Source organism: Phoenix dactylifera, chromosome 12, assembly GCF_051530095.1.
Source record: "Phoenix dactylifera cultivar Ajwa chromosome 12, Ajwa_hap1_PhDact_Kaust_v1.1, whole genome shotgun sequence".
Classification (NCBI taxonomy): Eukaryota; Viridiplantae; Streptophyta; class Magnoliopsida; order Arecales; family Arecaceae; genus Phoenix; species Phoenix dactylifera.
Genome location: NC_143201.1, coordinates 17,115,957 through 17,139,986, shown reverse-complemented (window position 1 = coordinate 17,139,986; position 24,030 = coordinate 17,115,957). Strand labels below are relative to the sequence as shown.

The 24,030-nt window shown below is 35.8% G+C and overlaps 3 protein-coding genes across 37 annotated transcripts in view; 1 reads left to right on the top strand and 2 right to left on the bottom strand.

Annotated features, from left to right (window-relative positions):
• The window catches only part of LOC103716142 (alpha/beta-Hydrolases superfamily protein), a 40,319-nt gene extending 33,279 nt beyond the window's left edge, over positions 1-7,040 (top strand). For 8 of the 30 annotated variants that reach the window (XR_015972039.2, XR_015972038.2, XR_015972037.2 and 5 more), the window contains 2 exons: positions 2,988-3,257; positions 5,349-7,040. Coding sequence is in view for 7 of the 30 variants with exons in the window: in XM_088708679.2 (XP_088564805.1) it covers positions 3,032-3,115 (84 nt within the window). In the remaining 23 variants the exon portion in view is untranslated. Of the gene's footprint in view, positions 1-2,987; positions 3,258-5,348 lie in introns of those variants that run through there. The other 22 variants (XM_088708680.2, XM_088708681.2, XM_088708684.2 and 19 more) reach the window with 17 other exon arrangements.
• An 802-nt stretch (positions 7,041-7,842) lies between these two features.
• Positions 7,843-12,075, bottom strand: LOC120111872 (auxin efflux carrier component 5-like). The gene is made up of 5 exons (XM_039129944.3): positions 11,081-12,075; positions 9,950-10,035; positions 9,705-9,862; positions 8,248-8,324; positions 7,843-8,144 (listed from the first exon to the last, which is right to left on the bottom strand). Exons 1-5 carry the CDS (start codon positions 11,767-11,769, stop codon positions 8,072-8,074), a joined length of 1,083 nt encoding a protein of 360 aa, XP_038985872.1. The 5' UTR covers positions 11,770-12,075; the 3' UTR covers positions 7,843-8,071.
• Positions 12,076-16,102: 4,027 nt separating this feature from the next.
• The window catches only part of EMB2458 (FtsH extracellular protease family), a 34,063-nt gene continuing 26,135 nt past the window's right edge, over positions 16,103-24,030 (bottom strand). For 5 of the 6 annotated variants that reach the window (XM_008804026.5, XM_088708674.1, XM_088708675.1 and 2 more), the window contains 5 exons: positions 20,105-20,164; positions 19,830-19,937; positions 19,060-19,140; positions 17,225-17,297; positions 16,103-16,611 (listed from right to left, as the gene is read on the bottom strand). In XM_008804026.5, coding sequence (XP_008802248.1) covers positions 17,226-17,297; positions 19,060-19,140; positions 19,830-19,937; positions 20,105-20,164 — 321 coding nt within the window. In that variant the 3' untranslated portion in view covers positions 16,103-16,611; position 17,225. The remainder of the gene's footprint in view (positions 16,612-17,224; positions 17,298-19,059; positions 19,141-19,829; positions 19,938-20,104; positions 20,165-24,030) is intronic. The other variant, XM_008804027.5, reaches the window with a different exon arrangement.

The window sequence follows — 24,030 nt, the reverse complement described above, 5'->3', positions numbered from 1 at the left end:
TAAAAATGTATGTGTTTATGTGGACTTAATGTCGAGTCAACTTTAAAAGTTTAGAAGATCTACATGTTGCATTATTTTTGAATAAAAATGTATAGTTGTGGACCACAGGCTAAAATATTGTCTGCATTTAGGGTCATACAGATTCAGACGTTTTATGAATCCTATAGATGTATATGCGTAATACATTAACAATAAACTCAAATTTCAACATACTTGGGGTGAAGGTCAGAAGAGCTTGAAATATTTTTTGAATCCTTAATGTGGCCCATTAGCCCGAAGGCCTTATTGGCATAAGATTCAAAATGTCTTGGGAGATCTATTTTTTGTATGAATCCCCAAGGGAGTTGTATATAGTTAGACGATAAGCGTAAGTGTTGTATGAGGCTATGAGCTGTAGGTTAAACACCAACAATTTTTGAATGTCATATGAATCCACGTGGAAGATGTCTATATGTAGACTAAATGCTCAAATGGTCAAACTCCTAAATGACTTGAGGTGGCATTTGGTGACCTAAATAGGATCACCAAGGTGATCTTAGATTACTTGTGATTCTTATCCCGGAGTAATATGATCCCCAATGATTTAAGATCACCGTGTTTGGTATGCACAAGTAACCTGTTTAGTATTCCATGGGAGCCCAAGTTTACTGGCCATTTAATACCAAAATTATCTCTGATATATTCTATAAAGATAAATTTATTAATCATATAAAATATATTATAATAAAATATTAATAGACTAAAATATATATTAATTGTTATTATACAATTAATATTTTTATTTATACTTATAATATGTCTTTTTTAATACTAATATTTATTTTGATTAGAAAAATAAGAAAAATATAAGTACAATAACATATGTCTACTATAATTTAAAATTTTCATTGAATAATAGTATGACAATAATATGATTAATAATATATTACAATATAATATATATCATAAATATAATATGCAATATAATATAATATATAAAATTGATGTAATATATTAATGGTATATGATATACCAATTTTTTCTGCTGAACTAAGGGCCATTTTGTTCCTCAAAGTTTAGCCCAAGATAACTGGAATAGGATGATCTTGGAAACCCGACCTCAAGGAGGGTATCCCATCACTGGGTTGGGCGGCGAGTTGAGGAGTGGGGTTGATTTAGAATCATTACCATGTAGAATCACCATTGTGCAATCAAACTTGATAATCTCATCACCTCCATCCATATCACCCTTGATCTTAGGATGATCACCCCATATCAAACGCCCCCTGAATGTTGTATAGGTTACTTAAGGATGCGTATATCCTTTAGGGTTAGACTCATTTAAATCATGTCATTCATGTGCACCATAAGGCTCATAACAGAACCTATTTTGGTTTGGATTATGATCAAGATATTATGTACTACTCAATACTATGGACCAAAAAAGGCTTAAACATTGAGCCTTCTTGACTCCAAGGTCAAGAATGGGTAAACTAGGCTATGAGCAAGAGTTTCTCCTCAAAAAAACAGACGTTGGCAAAGGCTTAACTGTGGAATATATTTGTGCTTAATCATGGTTTTTAATATTGGTACCAAAACCAATGCCAATGGATGAGTACAATACTGGTACAATGCTAGTATATCGATGGTATGTACAGAAGTTGATAGCTTCAAAAAAGAAAAATAAAAGCTGTTGGTACTCACCGGTGCAGTCGGTACGCATTGTTACACATTAGTGTAGATTAGAATGGCTGGTATATTACCGATGCACTGAGTTTTGTTGGCCTAGCACCCATACCGATGCTAGTTTTATGTCAGAACGGTATAATATTGGTTGCACCATCCCATTTCAATTGTTTATGAAACCAGGAGCTTAATAGCATGATTCTTAGTGACTTAACGAGCAGGGCCGAACCGCCTAATTCGGACAGTGCCGAGCAGACCCAGCGCGAAACCGGATCGGTTCGCCTAATAATTTTGGTTCAACTCCGTATCGGTCGGAACCGGTCGGTTTGGTATAGACTCGGTGCGATCGCACCGAGTTAACCTAGTTTCGAACCGGGTTGACACTGTCGACTCCACCTGATGCTTTTAAAACATCAAGTGTCTGTTGGGAAGCCCGAACCCAACAGCATTTTGAAAGCAGCGGCTCTCTCTGCCACTTTTTCTTCCCAAATACTTCAAAAACAACACCGATTCAAGCTATCAGAAGGAAGATCCAAGGCTACATATGGTGTGATTCCTCTTTTCTATCTCATTCTCTTTTTGAGGGAGACTTGAAAAAATGGCTCAAAAATTGTAAAATAGAAGGACATCATGCCAAAATTTTCGATTTGGGCTTGATTTTATGTCGTAGATCTATAGACGATCTACATGCTGTCATAAACAATTTTAATTTTCGGATTATATATAATTTTTAAAAATTTAAAATATTTTTTTAGATTAAAATATATTTTTTTAAATAAATAAAATTTTAAAAAAATTTGTAAAATCAGAAACGTATTTAAGGGGCATGCAAGCTACTCTTCATAAAAATTTGGTATCCATTATTCAAGTTTTAATGCGATCATGTGCACAATGGTTTAGGCCTAAATTTGGAAAAAAAACTTGAAAATTAAGTAGCATTTGATGTATACCTGAGGGCCTAGAAAAATATATGTAGTATCCAATGTTGGGTTCTACATGGATCTTAGCTAAAATTAATTTTTTTAAAAATTAATATTTAAAAATTATTTTTAAATTTTAAAAAATAATTAAAAATATATAAATAATACAAAAAATTATGAAAAATTAGTAGTATGTATTACATAATTCAGAAGAAATTTTTGAGGTAGAAATCATATTTTTCTGAATTTATGATATTTAAACATATTTTTAAATTTAAAAATTATTAAAAATATATAAATAAATAAATAAATAAGGTTATGTATTAGATAAATCATATGCATTTTTTGAGGTATGGATATGGTGTATCTGAGGCACCTTTCGATGGCTACTATCCTACGCAGCTCAGAGTATCTTACAGATCGAATTTTGCTGCTGGCATATTCAGATGGGCTCCTCCACAACCGTATTATCAGTCAGAGGATACATCTCAGAGCCAGAACTTCTGCGAGAGATCCAAAAATGCTTATAATCCGGTGCGCGTTTCTTATGGGATGAACATACAAAACTACAACGCTGCTTAGTTAGAAGTGTGGGCTGATGTGCCTTCTGACTATGCTCATAATCCGGATATCTACAAGAGGCATCGCCACTCGATCCAATTTTAGATATCGGTATGTATGTTGGATTTAAATATATATAATTGATTGTATTATTTTTTTAATTTTTATGTCACTACTTGATTTGAGGATATTTTATATTCATTGTAGAATGCAACATCTCACTAATCATTTTATGATTTGTATCATTTTAAAGCAATAAGATGCATGATCTAGGTTAAACCGGGATCATAGAAATATCAAAAAAAATCAAAAGAACATCAAGAAAACATCAAAAAAATTATTAAATTAAACTTAAAATCATTGAAAAAGTTCAAAAAGAGTGATTAGCAATTAAGTATTCTAGAAAACTCCAAAACAATTGGGCATGCTGGTCCATGAAACGGCACGCCCTATTCGTACCAGTTCGGTACGGTAATGAACCGTACCAGGCGCCGACCGGCATGGGTCCCAGTACCAGTTCGGCGGACCTTGCAAGTTAGTTGTGTTTTCCGAAGCTATTTTTTCTCCTCTTCACCTAGATGACTCAAGTTTGTGTAGAGAGCCTTTGGGCTTTTACAATGGTTTTGGGAGCTCCAACAGCAATTTGCAATAGCATAGCCTTAAGTGTAAAATCTATCGGTTCTTAATCAAGTTCTATAAACTCTAACAGTTCATGTAGGATTTAAAGAATAAAGCATAGCCTTCATCAAAGAATAAAGCAAGCAGGTTCCTAAAGAGATTGAAGCAAAGATTTAAGTATCAGCATGTTGCAGTCCATATTGGCCTATCAAGTTATGGTGGCGAGCAAGGTTATGCCATGGTATGTACTAATAAATATTGCATGCCATAATTCTCCATATTGGCAAAGCAGAGGTAGACAAAAGGGTGCAGCATGTGCCATGATGGTATGTGATCAATACACCCCTGTATCGGTAATCAAACCATGCCTGCAGGGTATCGATATTGGTATGCTTCCATGTCAGTACTGTACTTTCACATGATATTTCACTTCTGTTTTGCTGTGCTGATGCCAAGAGACAACCTGTGTGGATACAATACCATTGTATTAATAAGATACCGATACTGTTCTAATTATGACCTAACCTACAAGTTTAGAATCTAGAGGATCCTATAGGAGTATGGAAACTCTCTTACTGCAACCTAGCATGACTGGAACTGAACGACAATGATTGTAGGTTTGCAGAAGTATGAGCATTCTAATGGTATCTGTCATCTCCAAGTTGAAATAAACAGCTTTCTTCTTTTCTGGGAAGTTCTAAAAGATAGTTGATACTACCTATATTGGAGTATAGAATCTGATGGTTCTTGATAGTCATTAGAACTCTAATGTGTATGTGGCAAGGCCTGGATTCAGATGTAGAGATTGCAAGATTTTGAATGAGAGAATATAGCGAAGGTTTGGAAGAGATTGAAAGTGGAGCAGAGAAAGACTAAGTCAGAAGTAAGCAACAAATGACTGGCACAAAATGAAAGATGCTTTTATAACCTCTTGAGTTAGCTACTCCTAGCAGAAATTGGAAACATGGAGTATCCATATATTTAGATTTCAAAGGTTGGAGTCTTCCAGCTCATCATGTGATCGCGGATAGACCCTTGATGAGATAAAGGGTTGTCTGGAAACCCTCATAGCTTTTGTTTGGTGGCGAGGTTGCCTCTCCCCTCATTTATCTTCATGGTGAATAGATTCTCATCTAGAGGGAAGCCATGGCCTTGAGAAGGGCCAGGCTTGACTGCAAAATGCTAGTATGCATTTGGCATGCAGTGATTCATGGCTGTTGTGCCTCATAGTGAGCCACTTCATCCTATCATCGTATCAATAAATGGAGATGGCATAGAAGCACCTTAATTTCCCTTGTTCAGAAACCAGAAAATAAAAAATCCTTGGTATGCAAGCTAACAAATTTGAGGCAAGCTGGCTTTTAGCAAAGCTCTTTATGTTTTTTAAATAAATGGAACTTAAGAAGAGGACTGGTATTCAACAACAGATAAAGCTATAAATGAGGCTTATTGGCTTTTAATAGTGGCATTTGGAAGTCATACTACAAAAAAAGAAGATATGTTGCATTTGTGTTGATTTCCATTAAGTTACTATTCATGTTAGGATTTTAGTGGTGAAATCTTATCTTCTGTTTGGTTTTGCAGGCAGGTCATCATGTACAAGAGGATTCTGGTGAAGAACTTGGAAGGATCATAGCAGAGATTATCAGCAAAAGCAAATAAGTTGCCATGATTTTGATCCTCTCTCTCTCTCTCTCTCTCTCTCTCGCTCTCGCTCTCTCTCATGTGGAACTTTAAAATCTTGACAGACCAAAAGTTAAGCACTGAGCAGCTTCAGCAATGTAAAGGTGATGCATAGTTAGTGGGGTTTAGCGAACTAATAAACCTTGATGATGGTAATATGCTAAATATGAGGTCCTTCTCTTTTATTTATAAAATATACACTACAACTTTAAAGATAAACATAACTTACCTCTTAACCCTTGTTTCTAGATCATTTTTCTTTTTGCTGAAACTGCATTTTATTTCCTTGAAAAATATATTCTCCTACATGTCAATGCAAAGTTTAACTATATAGTTACAGCTTTCCTGGTTGATTATTTGAATAGCTGTTGTCTGGGATTTTGATAATTAGTAGCAAGGCTTTGAATTATACCATGTAGATTTTTGAATTCAGGGGAGTGATTGTTAATGAGCCACGTAAGCTAGCAGATCAATCAAAATGCAGATTGGACAAGAAACTATGCAGATCCCAATGAATTAGTTTTTGCTTATTTAGATGTGAAAACATAGCCATCCATCAGTCAGAGAATCATTTGTATTTTAAGTGATTAAATGTAGACACGATCATTTCTTGATTGATTTTTCTGCTACATTTTTGCAGTTTTACCTCGTCCAATCAGTATATACATTTGCCATACTAAAATGCCTTTTAATCACATCATGCTGTGACTTCTGTCATTTCCTGATGAAATCCTATGACCTTCTTTCTCGAATTTTTGCTTTTCTAGTGAAAATAATGCATAATTAAATGCTTTTATGGACCATAAGGATGTGAGTTCATAGACTGTAATTTGTTATTACAACAAAGCTTAAGTTGTTCCCTTTTCTTGCATGTTTTTCACCATCAAATTTTCTCTTCAGCTGGTTCCTTCCCTTGGGACAATTATAGAATAATGACTCATCTGGAGTATATTATTATTATTATTTAGATATATCGTCAGATGTCTTTTTGAATTTTACCAGAATAGCTTTTTCCTTTTCAATGCTTTAGGTGATGTTTACCTAGCAAACAAGATCTGGAATCTTGATCATGGGAGATTTGCTCCGCTGAAAGTTCAGCCACCCATTGTGGAAAGCAATATTTATATTTGAATCTCCATCCCTTGGTTTCAGGTTCAATGTAAGGAAAAATATTGGGACATGGAAACTCCTTTAAAAGTTCTGTGGGCAGTAGAAAGTTAGTGGAACCAAGTAGCAACCGTAGCTTTATGGTTTGTTTATCACTTTGTTTCTGGTAGATCAGTGGAGCTATCACTAGGGAAAGTAATCGCTCTTTTCTTATCTGTTTAATTGGTTATTGGATTAGTGACATGGTACGAATGTCGGAGGATCCTTCCAAGAGGGCTGAAAAAGGTGGAAAAAGCACCATTCAAGCATTTTATTCAATTTGACTTCTCCCAAAAGCATGCATGCTAAATGGAGATGGATCCCATTATATGGGTGGAATCCCTATACTATTTTAATATGTTCAGCAAAACTTTTCAACTCCATTGATGTGCAAAACTACAATTATTTTTGATGTTATAAAAGCATTTTAAGTTCTCTTTGAACAAACCTTGATGTTTGCTTACATCCTTGGTATTTGAATGCAAGACCTTATTCTGGTGCTATGCTAGATGGTCCATGCAGGGGATGGCTGGATTGTGTGTATTTGGACAGAATGAATTATAATTTGGGTAGAACTTTCGTCATTTGTGTACATCTGGAACTAGTTCAATTTTGCCATCATAGACTCGAATGCAGGATTAGGATCTAAACTTGATTAACTGATTGTAGATTTACAGCCAAGTTGAATAAACTCAGGTGGTGTGAATGCAAGCATCTGAGAGTTGAGCCAGAGAATGCTTCAATATATACTTGTAAAATAACTCTGGTTTGTGGTCTCATGATGAGTAAGATTATTGTTGGTGGGACATGACGTGGAGGGTGAAATTATTGTTCAATTAGTTTAAGCCAGCAGTGTGGCTTGCAATAACCTCTCTAGTAACTGCTTTTTTTCTGGGTTTAGAAAAAGCAATATCTTATAAATCTTGCTTTTATTAAATTTTGTTTGGTTGAAGATGCTAAAGTTTAGTTTAGTTTAAGTATGAGAGATGATATTAAAAAAAAATTCGCTCAACTGATCTGGAATTTTTACATGCTCCACTGAATGGCATGGTGTATAATGCAAACTCGGTTTAATCAGATCATATAAAGCAGATTGCAAAAAGAAATTTGGCTGTTACTTATTGGATTAGGATGTGCGAAGCATATGCCTTACGCAAGCTTGGTTTATCCCTCTGGATTCGTCCTCTATACATCATCTCAAAATGGAATAACGCATTCGTTCATAAACCAAATTATTTCTCCAAGAGAAGATGTAACAAAATGATTTAAGTAGAAGGAAGCATTTAATAAATCTTGCACAGTAGAAGCAATGTTTTCAAGGATTTCTTGTATTCAATCCTCCTACAGAGTTTTCATTGCTGGCTTCCATGCGTTCGCATAGTAGCTGGAGTATCCAAGTCTATTGCCATGCTGTAGTTAGGAAAAGGGTTATTTATTTATTTTTTGATACAGAGAAAAAGGGGGAGTAAAGTATGCCATTAATTGATGAAGCCTAGAGCAAAATAACAAGCAACCAACAGTGGCAAGGAAACCAACGTTCCAAATATGACCCTGCAAAAATGACCAGCATCAGCAAATTCTGTTAAAAAAATCTGCATTAAATGAAAAATTCTATGCAATGCATGGTCTTTTATATATCATTGGGTTAACTTACGCAGTGCTAAGCACCTCAGCATGCAATCCATACTCCCTAGCAAAAATAAATGAAGATATGGATTGAGGTAACGCAGCCTGCACAATCACATAAAGGAAGTGTTAAAAACACGTTGCATGGAATACAAACTCAGTGTGTTCTTCTTACATATGGATATAAAACTACATCCTTCATGGACAACTCGGCAAGCTTTGATCTCTCTCACATTGAGGTGTCGTCGACTCAAGATGAAAAGAAACAGAAATTGAAGAGTGAATTCAAAGTGATTTATGGTATTTTCACGCTCATCGTTGGATGACAGAGTTATCATGCATGTGAGTCAGCTCCATTAGAGCTCATCAAAGAAGCATGAAAGGAACTCACTACGGCGCACTATGGCGAGCAACTCATTACAGCGCACTAACTTGGCGGTCTGATGACACTTATTGCGCCAATAGTGGTAAGAGATTGTGCTAGCTTTAAACTGGTGGCTGTGAACCAAGGCAAAGCAAACATATACTAGGAGATGGGTTCCATTCATTCTGGCTAACCATTTCAAGTTATACTGACCATGATTCATGGGTAAAGATCCTACTTGAAACAAACGGGCCCCCTTCAGTCTGGTTCATTATTTGACATCTACCTAAATACTTTTTGATCTTTTGAGTGGGCCATCTCTGTTGTTTGAGGCAGGAGGAGTCGAGTTCGATGGAGAAAAGGATGTGAAGATCCATCGAAAAGGGCAAAATAATCTATATGATAAACTATTCTACCAAAAAAAATCCTGTAGTCTTCCCGATGAGCGGTGACTGACATAACCTTCCTTTATCTGCAGCAGGCTTTTGATAGCCTGACTTATTTCCAGTACCTTAGACAATTCCATTCTGAGAGTTAAAAGGACGGCCCCAAACGTTTCTTGCTGTTATAATAAAAATAAAATGCAAACGCGAATCTAGAATCCTCTACGGTGGGTGTTTTGCATGGCAGAGTGTTGTATTACTTTTGATGGCCGCAATCAAAAGATGGATAGATATGCCATGTATCGTATGTAAAGCCATCTTGTTTGATGGTCATCTTGATAGTTGCCATCGAACACTGCACAACATTTTATAGTGCAAACAACGTAGTTTGCATCGTAGAGTGCTGTGTAGCATTGATGGCTATGATCAAAAATGGATGGATATGCCATGTATCATATGTAAAGGCATGAAGCCACTTTGTTAGATATATCAAATCATGATGGCTTCTACCAATGATAATAATATAGTTTTAAAATAATAAAAGTAAAAAAATATGAATCTCATACATTAATGAATGAGAAATACCAATTACTGCGAGCAAGTTGATAGGTAAAAATTATGCAATGCCATAAACCTTATCTTGAAATCATGATCATAGCAGCTATTCTAAGCAGGACATGCAAAGCCATGAATGCCTCAACAATCATGAGCAACGTTGCGTAAATTAACAAAGGTTACCACTATGATCGCCACACGCAGAAAATCACCACGAAGTCCAACTGCGATGGCACCAATCGCCATGGCTGCAGGCCCTGCAACGAACCTTAGTACCATTCCGAAGGCGGTCAAGTTCAGCCCACATGCGATTATCTTCTCTTGCAGTGCCATGAACAGTCCTACTCACAGCAAACTCAGGTGGTTGTTTATTCCAAAAAGGCTTAGAACATTACTAATATGAACTTGGAGAGAGTACATGTCCTTACCCATGCTAAACATAGCCAATCCAGCCCCTGATCTTGACATGATCAACACCGAACCCTCAATGATGCTTGGCATCTCAAAGTGCCACCTATCCGGAACAAAATAATCAGCAGGGACGAAAAAGAACATTATGGAGTATAAAATAGCATTTATAATGTACAATATTATATATAGTACTTACGTAGTTTATAGGTTTTTGGTTTTTGAGAACCTATATGGTAGCTCATTATCTATATATCTAAGAAAGAACCTCTACGTATTTACGGCAAAACATGTTATGGACTTCCATCATGTTGCCACGTTCAATGAATATATATCACTTAAGATGCATTTGATTCGCGACCGAAATCGAAAATGAAATTAGAATTGAAATGGATAGAAATCAGAATGATCATATTTTTCAATGCATCTGATTTATGATTGAAAATGAAATCAAAATGAAATTTGAATACTAGAAAAGAATCGAGACTGAGTATGGAGATATTAGGGCAATATCATTCCCTTTTGTAATCAAAATCAGAATGAAACTTTCTTCAATAAAATGGTGTTGGAATAAAAGTCACTCATTCTTATTTCAATTTCACATTCCAACTCTTCCAACCAAGCCCTTAGTTGCTTGGATGGATGGCATATGTGCTATTTTATGTCCCCCACAAAAAACACACAACATATATATATATATATATATATATATATATATATATATATATATATATATATATATATATATATATATATATGGGGATTGATAACCTACTCTCTGTTATGGTAGGTTATCAATCTACCCATTTTTTGTTGGACAAAAAATACCTTTATTTTTTGTAACTTTTAAGGGTGCTTTATGTCTTTTTACAATCTCACATTTACTCACCCTCTTAACCCCTCCAATTAATGCTCTGGGTAGATTGATAACCTACCATAACAGAGAGTAGGTTATCAATCCCCTATATATATATATATATATATATATATATATATATATATATATATATATATATATATATATATATATATATATATATATATATATATATATATATATATATATATATATATATATATATAACAGTGCAATGGGCTATCTTAGGGTATTAATTATTTAGTGCAATTAGAAGTGACGTTAGGATGTTTACCGATTGGAGATAAAAGCCCAGGCGACGCCGAGAACGCTCGCATAAAAGTTTGGATTGAGAGCAAGCTTGAGCCACACGGTCATCATGAGCGAGCAGAAGGAAGGCCGGCTCGCCACCTCGGCGTTCTCCTCCACATCCTTCGCTTCTGGCTGCAGTTCAACAGACACAACATCACCACCACCATTTGAGGTGGCAGCCACCGTCGTTACCAAAATTCCTGCTTTCCTCAGCTCGAGCATGAACAAAAGGAATGTCATCCATACGATGCCTTGCACCACCGAGAGTTGCACCACAAGGTCCTGCGCCCACCGCCCGTACATGGCGTTGAGCAGCGGCGCGCCGACGACCAAAGTATTGGTCAGCGCGGAGAGCGAGAAGCTGGTGATGGACCAGCCGTAGCTCCCTTTGCTGCTCCACTTGGCCCATGCAGCTAAAACTAGCACTGTGAGGACCTTGGAGATGGCATCGGCCGCTATGACTCGATAGTTCATGGCGAAGGGGTCGGTATGGACTGTGAACTCGAAGGTGAAGAAAGGCAGGGAGAAGTAGACCACGAGGCGGTTGATCGCCTCGCACTGCTCCGGTGTGAAGATCCGCCACCACCGCACCGAGCCGTAGCCAAGACCCAGCGCGACGTAGAGCGGCACCATGGCCACCACCACCTTATATATATCAGCCCACCCTATCATCCTCCTAGGCTCTTCAACTATACTGGCTTCCTAATAAGTCTGGCAAGGAGACTATGGTAATGAGTTCAATGAAAGTGCATGGTATATATATAGGTTGATGGAATGGAGTGGGGGACATGAAGCATGAGGTGGAAAAGGATGTGGTGCTCGTGGTGCATTGGATTCTAATGCTGTGGATGCTTACTCGAGCACCAGACCACCAGTAGTGGGCAGAGAGAGTTAGGATCTGAGGCACGAGGTGGTTTTGGGGAGGCAAGGAAAGGAGACTTGTAATGAAGCCTTGGAATATGGAATTAGTGGTCAGTCCACCCATGTTGGCGAGGGAGTACTCTTTGAATTATTGTTTTGGCTATATATTCCTTGACGTGCTATACCAATGTTAGAGGGCAAGAACTTGGTTGGGAGAATATGGAATGCATGCTTTCCCCATAGTGGGGGAAGCTTGCTGCAGCGCATGTCACGTTATTAATATTGTTGGATATATTATTTTGTCTTCCTAATTGTGAATGAAGATAAAAGATACGATTATTGGGAAGGGATTATTATAAATTACGTGAAGTTATGTTGTCATATGTGCTTGCATGCATATTGTAGTTTCTCGTTCGCAGCCCATACTTTTTTGTTGGGTTAGGTGGTGGACATCACGTCAAGGGCTGAAGAATCCAAGCCTGAAAGGAACAATCTTATCTGTCACAAACGCAATCTAGATGTGCGGCTATAATGCGTACTGGATCTCTGTTCTACTTATGTAAACGACATCCTCGTCACTCTCCATTATATTTTATGGAGACAACGTAGTCAAACAGTACGTTGCCACTTTTAACTCTTATTCAACTTTCAGTGGAATTGGAAGATTGCGTAGTGTTTTGACTTTTCTCGCATCAAATGAGCTTCCTCCGAAACCCGCCACATTGTTTCTTTCAGTCTTTGGTACTTTAGCAGACTATCAATCCTTTTCCTTCCAAAGATAACAGATAGAAAATAGGGAGGAAAAAATAAATAAATTCATGTGCATGCTCCAAGAATTGAACTCACAGCCAATCATGTGGCAAGATCTACTGCGTTATCAACCTTGCTTCCTCCATTTATTTGATAATTTGTTTTGTCTTCAGATCTCATCGCATAATTGTTGTTTTATTTTATCTTATCCCAATTAGCATTCTACATAGTTAATGAAATATCTCTCTTCATTCCTACAATGGCCTTTTCTACTTTTATGAAGCCGGAAGTCTAATGTTTCTTTTACTTCATAATTACTTACAACACAAAAGGCTTGCACTTGCCTTCACCCGATAAAATTTTGGAGCAGCCTCTTCATCCTTTTCATGAAATTAACATGACCTTCATGGATCGGCATTCACTTGATGCCACCATGTTTTCTTTTTTTGGTGTCATTCACAGTTTTACCGATATCCGACAAAATGAAATCCATAAATCCCAAATCAATATGATTTAATTTCTTTTCAAGATGGAATATCCATTGCTAGCTAGTTCTTATGTAAATGAACAGGCCGAACTTGATATTGCCGCTTTTTCTATAATAAAAAAAAAATCGATGTCGCTGCTTTCAGATTCCACTTTTTTCCTAACAAATAATGTCCTCAAAAAAATGTTGGATTTTGAAATGGTTCACCTCACAACAGAGCCTTCTCTGATAATATTACTCTGCTTGATGATTTTCTCAGAAATAATACCTACATACATGCTTACTTGATCCTTCTGCAATTTAAATAAGTGTCCACTACTCAGATTCCTCCTCAAGGAATAGAGTTCCATTTGGTGGTTGGTATGCTGACGCAAACCCTTGAATGAGACAGGGTCTCTTATCCTCCCTAGGCTTGAGAAAGATTCTTGTTTTCTAGAAAAATTTTCTCTTGCTGTTCCATCTGGCCTTCCTTTCCCCATCTCAGTGCTAGACCTTCAAGCATCTACTTCCATGTCTTTTCCTTTTCATCAAAACAGAAGCATATGCTTCTTACTTCTTCAATGGTATATGTCCAATGGAACAGTCAAACATCATGGGAAGGCAACCATCCAATATTATAATGTAAAGGCAAATTAATGTATGGAAGCATCACACATGATTGATGTGGTGCCCTTCCAAGTCATCAAACACCATCAACTAAAAGGGCCGGCAGACAAGAATAATAGATTCTATAAGCTGATCCTTTTAGTGGCTTATAGCAGCCTGCCCATTGAAGCATGGAAGCACTTGCACTTTGGTAGGACATTTGCGATTTTTAACTTTAAGAAGACTACAAACAGACATTGTGCACTAACAATGTTCCATATATTGCCACGTGTACTTATGACATCGTCTATGTTGAAGTCTAGCTGTAGTGCACCTAAATTGAAACTGATACAATATAAGAATGGAATCAGAAAGATTAAACATCAAATCATCATAGCAATATCCAATAGCCAGACATCCAGCAGAGGAAAGTTCCTGAAAGCAGCGGCAGGAAGAACTAAGATTTGACATCACTAACAATCTGACGCCTGTAGAAGATTGCATCAAGTTGATTGACAGCAACACAAGCAATCTCAAAAAAGAACTGCTCACAGTTTCAGGTTTTGATAAGACTTTAGAGGAGCACTCAAACTTACGCCTGCCAGAAAAGTCTCAAACCATGTAAAGTAGTTTCCTAACCTTCCACAGGAAAAAATGGAGACATCATTAAAACGAGGGGAAAAAAAAAAGAACCATTTAGTGCCAGGACTAGCACTTGAGTTCACTATTGATAACCAAACTACCGCAAACAACAAAAATTTTTTAAAAAGAAAATCCTGAGTTTGTTTCGCAAAGAAATAGTTTTTTATGTATAGAACAGGTGAAATGATCGCGAGGATAAGATCTATGACTAAATTTTATTGATTTCTAATCTCCTATCATACATTATTCAGTTTACAATCAAATAAAAAGCATAACTTGACAGACGTATTTTCCAGAGGAGATTTAAGACAATTAGGACTGCAGTTCCTGATCACCTTTTTCTCCCAAATCCCACACGTAATTTCAGGGGAAGAGATAGGTTATAATAATAGGCACTGTTCCTCGCATAGATGGATTGATGGGTGAGGAAGCAGCAACTCTTAAACCAGAGCCTCCATCCTCCACTTCTCTCTATCTTGGATCAGGTAGAAATCATTACACTCTTTTCAACCGGAATTTTGCTCATGGGATAGCAGCTTGGCCCATCCAGCCATTTTAGTTTTCATTTGCCGATGGACACGGACAAAGAACTCATCATAGCAAAAGGCCATCACTCCTGTGTTCGACCATACATGGAAAGAGAAGCATGCCTGCACATAAGGTGTCACTAAAAATAGATCTGTTGATGTCCTTGCTGAGTCTGAATAACCATTACATATATAATCAAGATTTTTAAATTCTATGGGATCGGATTGCCTCGGTTTTTCCATGAAATGAGATATGTTGTCATCCCACCTTATCTCTGACAATTGGGATGGAAAATTTCCTGAGATGCTGATCGGAACAATAGGATGACAACTCGATGATTCTGTCCCGACACTTGGGATGACATCCTCTCTCGATGTCATATGAGACATCCCACCGGAATATGAAAGTATGGTAGCAATCATGAACATTCCCTACTCCATAAGTCGGAAAACCATAAGGTAATCAAAATTAACAGCCCAATGCATGACTCTCTCATCATTGCAGGATTTGAAGAGGGTCAAATATACATAGTATTATCCTCGGATTCAGACAGAATATTTCTATATCTCAAATACATAGCCATCAGATCACAATGAAACAATTTTACTATTGCACCAAATCTCATCCTTCGTATCATCATACATGCTAATTATCAAAATCGGAATAGCTGAATAGAGAGGTTACATGATAGAAATAGTTATATCTGAATTTAGTGCACATGCATGCCTAATTCGATAGTTAAGTATTTTTCATCCTTCTTTGCTTTTTTTCAACCAGCTGCAATATCTGAGAACCTTTTTTTTGTTTTGTTTTACAAAGCAACTTGCATTTTGGAGTCCTCGGAGGATTTTTGTCATCAGATCTAAGTAAAAGACGAGCAATACACATCTACCAAACACTAGATGCATATTGAATGATGCTTGATGCAAATATTTTAGATATCCGATACACATTTGTTTACGCTATCACCTATCATCTCCTTAGGTTCAGCAGCAAAATCATTGGGAGATCATGTGTATCCTTCCATGTAAAAAAAGTATTTTGCTGCAAAATTGATACTTTAAGTAAATTTTTTATGCAAAATTCATTTTCTGTAATTGAGTTATGTTCGTTTATGTTTTTGATTATATTTCTCACCTTTTACACATGCACTTGCATAAACATTTTACTAGCGTCTAGTTAAATGTACAATTAGTAAGAACCTTCAAATATTCATGAAGATCCGCTGCTCAAAGTAAACCTTTGAGGGTGGAAGTACAAATTTTGGTTTGAACAAATCATCATATCCACGAGGCACGCTGCAGAATATATAATTGTAATCAATTAATTAATCAATCATGTATGTGTACTGATGATGTGAAGTTGGTAAAGTCTCTTGAGTTGATGCAAGACCTAACTTCAATTCCCATCTCGCCAGCAGCCGCAGCAGCAGCAGCAATCAGGTAGAACAGCTAGAAATCAGAAACAGTGTTGCTATACAATGGGCCTATTGCCACACTTCTCTAGGAACACGCCCTTCACGCTGAAGTGGCCACTTGACGCAACGTTTTTCCATAGACTCTGACTGGTTTGAAGTTCCCCTTTCCAAGCTTGATGTTTGGTACTAATGTGGCAGTCTTCACCTACATGCCATCAGCCATCTGTAGACACGCTACCCTGCACTGTCAATCACATGTAAACGCCTGAATATTTTGTTTGGCACTGAAAATATACTGAGAAATCGCATGCCCGAAAAGAGTGCTCTTGCTAACTCAGATATTTGTACCACAATGCCAAAGGAATGCTGGTTAAAAATTGGTGCCATAAGCACCATAGGCACAATGCATAGGTGGCTTTAATCCACATGTAGCATCTCTCCAGGTTAATTGCTTCCAAATGCAGATAGATAGGTAGCAGTGGTAACAGAGATTGCCTTATGATGTTTCAAATCGATAACATATCCATGTAAAAGCATCATCCATGCTAAACTTGAGAATATTAGCATCCATGCAAATAATAGTATGAAGTCTTAACCAATTGCATGACTGTCAGGCAAAGGAAAAAAAAATACTTGGAATTCAAACTACTGAGCTTTACTTTTCTTTTCACTGTGCAAGCAATTCAAAAGAATTACATCATCCTTTATCCACAAGCTGTAATGAGAAGATTAGGCAAAAATATCAAACAAATAATAGAAATAAATTCCTCGATAACTATACATCTTCACTCGGTGAGAACTGATACAAAACATTTGAGTTGTATTTGAGCTAGTCTACAAAACCTTGGCCATCATACCTTAAGTTGAGGTACCTAATAGGTCCAATACTGCTGAATTCCCCTCACCATACAGGGAGCTGCCAGAGGTAAGCTGCAGAAAAGACATGATATGATGCATCATAAACTAAATGAAAGTCTTTTTCTTCTAGTAAACGTAAAATATACAAGAATATAGACTCAAAAAATATTAAACAACAGCATAGAAGCCCTGGTAGCAATATGAAGGATGAACCCTGGAATCTGATTTAAAGTTCAAAACAACCCTTTCCCATTTAATCAGGATTTCTTTATGGCCCCGTATCACATCAGCAATGTTTTGGATATAGAATCTCCTTCAATCTCCCTTTCAGATGACTAGGTTGTTCAGTGCATCCCAAGATATTCCACGTAGTTTATCATAAGGCCCCAAATAACCATAGGGAAACAATAATTTAAAAATAATTCCCAATCACAACTGACATCTAAGATAAATCTACAAGGAAGAAAACCTGACCATGGTATATTCTGATTGTTTCAAAGATAACAATTAATCAGTGCTTGCTCAAATGCTAGATCTATATGGACATATTTCAGAAATAATAATGCAAAAGTCAACTTTATCATTGCTGAAACACTATAGAAGCAGAAATTTCATTGGAGACTGGTTATTTAAAAGATCATTACCACAGCAAGATGAGATCAAATATACAATATTCATGAATCAAGTTTAAATGATTACTTCAAGGAAAATGATGAAAACCAGAAAAACTTAAGGCACAACATTAAGGTGAAGGAAGCTGATGAAAAACATACCCTAAGATGAATGTCAAATAAAAATCTAAAAAGCAAAATCGTATTTAAAATCCTTTCTTATTTAGTGCATGGGTAATTCTAAAAGAATTTCTTAGACATTGTATTTAGTAATATAAATTATATATTAGAAATATATTATACCAATACATCATGTACTTTAAAAGAATTTGATACAATATATTACTATGTAAACAGTAGAATTATAAAAAATAATATAATAAATATCAATTACTTATTATAATATAATATAATATATAATTCAATGACCTTACATCACATTATATATTTCAATATCGATATACTAAATATTATAATAGATGTTTAATAAATTAAATAATAATATATTATTAGTAAATTAAATAATAGGGTCCGCTGTCGGTATGGCTCGGGACGCTCCGAACCGGATAGTTCTGGACGGTTCCGCTGACCTTGGTTTATAATTTAAAGGACCATAGAATCTAAAAGGTTCATGAGAGATCTAGGCTTGTTAATGCGTGCCTCTGAGTGCTACTCTATCTAGCAGTTCATAACAAAAATATGGATTGGAGCTAGCAAAGGAAAAAATTGGTCTTTGTGGTCTCAGAAATGTGATAACGCTTCCTTAAAGAAACACCCATTTTTAGGGTGCTAACTAATGAAACCTGCTATAAGATAGGCCATCAAATATGAAAGTCCATGTCCAATACATATCCTTTTTCATTTAAAAAAAGCATTCGTTTAAAAGCAAAGAGTCCCAGTAAAGACAGCCTATCATGAATATTTAGTAAATGGTGAAAGAGACGCTTTTGGATAGAGAACACAAACTTAAGTGGTGCATATTTTTTTCTTTCTCCTTCAATAAGGTCCCAACCTTACATATTTGAAAAATATGTAAGATCATACCACACCATGCAGAGGAAGCAAGGGAAATACGTGACACATTAAAATCTTTTCATACATTGGTGGAATTGCATGCAGATTTGTTGTTTATAATATATCATAAGATTTGTTGTTTATAATAATATCATCAAGCAATCCAATTAAGTCCGTGTGAGATGTTCGAAAGAAATAAAAGAAAATACCTCCTTATAATAATGTTTTGATAGAAAGAATGGTTCTTGCTCTCGAGTTCCTCCATAGTCTTCAAGAATATTTAACAAATCCTGGTGGAACAAGAAAATGAATATAAATGCCTACTGATTAGAAAGATTATGAAGTTTATATAATTTAAATACCTGACTGATTATTGTAGTACCACCCTACCAGGTAAATATTTAAGTACACGAATAATCATCAAAGGTTTTAAAATCTATCAAGTTAAATGTATAAACAGTAAACTGATTGACCAATTATTATTATTTAATAATTCTTAGATGAAAACAATAAACTTACTTATAAACAAAAATAAAAGATACTGAAGGGTAACAATACAGAAAATACAAAGTTCAATATCATGTCATTATGAATCTAAATAACAATGACTGCTGACATGGTGCTGCCATGCTAAGATAGCAGTTGGAAGAAAGAAAATGCTAAGAGGCCCTTCATTGGATGTACTTAAAATATCCCTAAAAAAATTTTCTGTTGCCTTCACCATACATTTTTTATGAGGTTTCTTGTAAGTTCATTATCACACAAGCAATTTTACGTATTCAATTTTCACATACAAATTCTTTTGAACTGATAAAGATTTATGCATCTTTGACTGCAAGGTTAACCTGGTGGAGACTAAACCAAGTTCAAGCTTTCGGTTGGGATATTCAGAATTTCAGACTATGCCAACTTTCATTACTTTCAGCACCTGGATTGAAAAGTATATTTTATAAAATAACTACTAAATGGAAGCACCCACCTTTTGAGTCAGATTTTCAAACTCGACCAACTGCTCCACAATTTTCTCAAGCACTTGACGGTTTTTTTGAAGCATATCCCTAGCCTTGTCGTATGCCAAGTTGTACATCTGGGAAACAAAGCACTCAATAAAAATGGATTTACAATGTAAATCGTCACAACATAAAGGTTTTCAGAGAATGTCATCGGTTCCGTATTTATATGCACAGGAAAGATGGAGGGTCTGGTTCCACAGGGCTAATACACTGAATCCACATGAAGTAATTGGATCCATACCTTTTCAACTTTAGCTGCCATCTCAAACTCATGGTTGTTACCCATACTCAAAGTCCCAACCTAATCAAAATAATGGATCAATAGTGATAAGAAAGGCAGCAAGGATGAACCAACAAATCAATATTCAAGTCAATCTGATCAAATAAATTAACAGTGAACCTCGAGCAAATCAAGATTTAATTCTAGAAAGAAAGCCGCAAGTACTAATTTAGGTGAACTTGAGGAGTCTAAATTAATATTCTGGTCAATATCCAATAGAAAAAAAGATATATAAACCTTGAATAGATAAAGATCTAACTCCAGCAGGAAAGCCATCAATAGTAATTTAGGCGAATTTGAGCAGTAAATTAAAGTTATATAATAATTGACAATCAAGCCCATGAATTGATGTTTCAAGGACCACATTAATGCAAACTGAAACATAATCTTTGCATAACAATAAAAAATGCTAGATTTAACATTTATTTATTTGGGTCTACCATGTAAGTCCTTTAATATCTATTCCTATCAAGTGGATTGAATGAACCCATTTCTGATCCGGAAATGAACCCAAATGTAACAACGTCCAATCTGAAAAGTCAAGCTGGGTAGTGCTGTTGAATGCAACCTTTCAGTTCATATGGGAAGTTCATTCTATATGCATTGCCCAACAGGCCTAGCCATGGTTGACAAGACGTATGGCTAAAGATAAAGGCAGATGGAGTTGGGTGCTAAGGTGCTCAGTTTCTTGGGCGGTGCAATGAAGTTATGGAGAAATGAGCAGTTTGGGTGGAAGAGAATGAGTAACTAGAGGTTGGAGCCCCTGCCAACTACTTTCTCTCCCCCTTCTCTCTACACACAATTTGTCTGTTCCACTAATTTTAAATGAGACATTAACAAAGCATAGATATAACTTTTCTTTGTATTTTTTTGGATCTTTTCATTTCCCTGCTTGCCTGGCATTCTTCTAAGAGCAGTTTCCAAGAAGTGCAATTAAGGATTTTGCATAAAAACCATTTAATATCAATTTTGCAAGAAAAGGCTAGAATCCTTATTTTTTTCTCTTTTTTGCAAATGAGACACTTAGATATCCCCAGAAAAAATTATCCCCCAGTCTAAGTACAAGACAGGCGATAGTCTAAACAAATGGTTATCAGATAGTCAAAATGTGTATCAGACATTCAATAAAAATGTATTGGATAGTTAGTAAATGTGTATTGCTTGCCTCATACTTAGCCCCAAAAGAAAAAATCTCCAGGGACCCCTAAATGTGTATTGTTCTTCTAAAAAAACCTGAATTTTCTTGCAAATTGATATTTAGTGGGTATTTTATGCAAAATTCAAAAGCACGTTAGTTAATCCAACTCAAAAATTACTTTTTTAAGTTTCAATAGAAAAAAATGAAATTGATGACAGATTTCAATTTTGAACTATCAGGGTCTAGTTTTGCTTCTATTGCAGTAGAAGAATTTAATGAAGCTTTGCTAATTTTAAATCGGAAAATGGATGCTCTAAACAGTTTGGTCATCTATGCCCAAACCAGCAACAAGGATTTAAAGGAGGCTAACATGCACATAACTACACATGTCATGATGTTCTTACTGCAGAACAAGCTAGCAAAGTGGCATCCAGAGAAAAAAGAGAAGAGCGCCAGTTAAATAACTCAGAGCAAAAGAACTGAACAAATAAAATAACAATGAAAGGCCACAGAAGTGTACAAATCAGGAGAAATGTGAAGCAAACGAGATTTTACAAAGGTGAAAAAATAGGGAATGGAAGGAATAAAGAAATTTAGAGTTGGATGAGCATGCAAAAGGATGTTAAATATAAAGTCATGTACTTAAAGATGAAAGAAAATATCATACTATGCATTGCTATTAGAGTTCAGTGTTTTAACAATTTCAAATATTTTTCAGAATTCTAAACATAGCATAGTTATAAGTAACTCTGTAGCAAAAATGACAGATCAAATATTCTCCATACATGAACTATTGTAGCATATACCACTCAACTGTCAGATTTAGCAAATTGAATGCAATTATAATGAAGTTTGCTGATAAATAAAAGGAACATTTTCCTACTTAATCTTTATTACAAGTAAAGTGTTCTAAACCTTTCAACAAATCTATGATTTCCTTACAAGGACTAAGTCAAAATGTCAAATAATAGACAAGTATGAAGGAACAAGAACTGAAGAAAGAATGATGAGGCTCTAAATCAGATATATGGTCTCGGTCACAGGTATTTCATTGAAAAAAAAAAGATTTTTTCCATGGATATGTAGTTCAACAAAACAAAAATGTTACAAAATGAAATCCAGAAACAACGATCATTAAATGCTAAAGGCAATGCTGAAATTCAAGATCTGATTCAGATGTATCTTTCTTTGTGAGAAGTTGGTTTTGAGGAAAGAAAAGAAAGAAAGCCAAAAATAGGATATGAAATACAAGGACGGGGACTAACAGAAGTAAAAATCAAGCAGTCCATCAGATCTACCATCATTGAGAATTAGTTAGCTTAGGGAACATCATAAAATCAATCACAATAATAGACCCAAACATGTGAAAAGGAACTTTAGATGAGCGTGAAATGGGGCATTTTAATAAGTATTCATATAAAATTCTTACTTGATACCAAGGTTCATTGTAAGGGCATTGGGAATCATATCGATACCAGTATTGCAAGTATGCCCCTATATTGACACAAGGTCAGAAAATTAAGGTTCGCCATCTCGATACAGGATCCTGTACCGGTATCATCCTAGTACAGTGTTAGTATGCCTAGTACGAAGGTCGGTTCAGCATACTAAAACTTGGTACACCCTCCATACGGAGTCTCAATTCTGTACCAGTATGGTATGGTAAATCCATTTTAGGGTGCACACTGATACAACAAACCTTGTAAGAGACCCTTTCATATGCCCAGCCGTGGTAACGCACAAAATAGATGATATAGGTCCGTACAAATTACAGAATGAAACTAGACAAAATCGGTTGTTTCCACCTAATACATATCAGATTGGCCCCTACACTATATTGAACCTTGGTGCAATACCAGTACCTTACTTGTCCACTCTCAATTCACCTCTACAAATATGGCCACTTACTCAATGTTGGAGTTCTTATTTGTACATGATTCAAGATCAACAAATGAAATATCACTTTGCTCAACAAACTTTAAAGAAGAATACCCCGATAAAACACCTGTAATCTCTTTCAACCTGGATATTCTCCTACTTTATGTTCCCCCTCATCAATGATGCATTTTATGCAAGGTTCGAAATACTGAGGACTAAACCCATACCAACCAATGGTAGGGCGTAGCATGCACCATCTCAAGGATCATGCTAACAAAGGCTATAAAGTGGTAAGCATAGATATGCCCCAAATTATTTTGGTACAACATTTTAGCCCCAAAATTTAGTTTTGGACTTCTTATCATGTTTCCTTATCATAATACTATGTTTTGCAAGCAATATGGTGGGAGTATCGACTGGTTTGACTCATATACCAAACCAAACTGTGATACTATATCAATGTCTTACCAATACAGTATGGTACAATTAGTATAAATCAGTATATCACATCATGGTTAGCGACATTTATATTTATCAATAAGCTACACAAAACTTGAAATGCGGACTAAATTTAAAACCAATGTTAGAATCAGCAAATAAATGCAATTAGGTCCCTGGAAAATTGAACTAGTCTACAATGTGATCACTAACATGCTATGATTGATGGCAGGCACTCACTTATTTATTCATATTTTGTGATCAATTTCATTAATTTTTAGAAACATTTTATACCTTGGATTGAAGTGCAAGTTTATTGCACACACTCCATTAGTGTATTCACATTATGCGCATGAGTGCTTCAATTTATCTTCATTTTATTGGTGATTTAATTTATACATGCATAATGCATTTGTTAGTTAACAAATGAACG

Excerpts from the sequence above, each read along its gene's own strand:
- LOC120111872 (XM_039129944.3), bottom strand. The coding sequence starts at position 11,769 with ATGATAGGGTGGGCTGATATATATAAGGTGGTGGTGGCCATGGTGCCG. Across the intron at positions 10,036-11,080 it reads TGGGCTTTTATCTCCAATCG|GTGGCACTTTGAGATGCCAA; the intron begins GTAAACATCCTA and ends TGTTCCGGATAG. Across the intron at positions 8,145-8,247 it reads GCTGAGGTGCTTAGCACTGC|GGTCATATTTGGAACGTTGG; the intron begins GTAAGTTAACCC and ends TCATTTTTGCAG.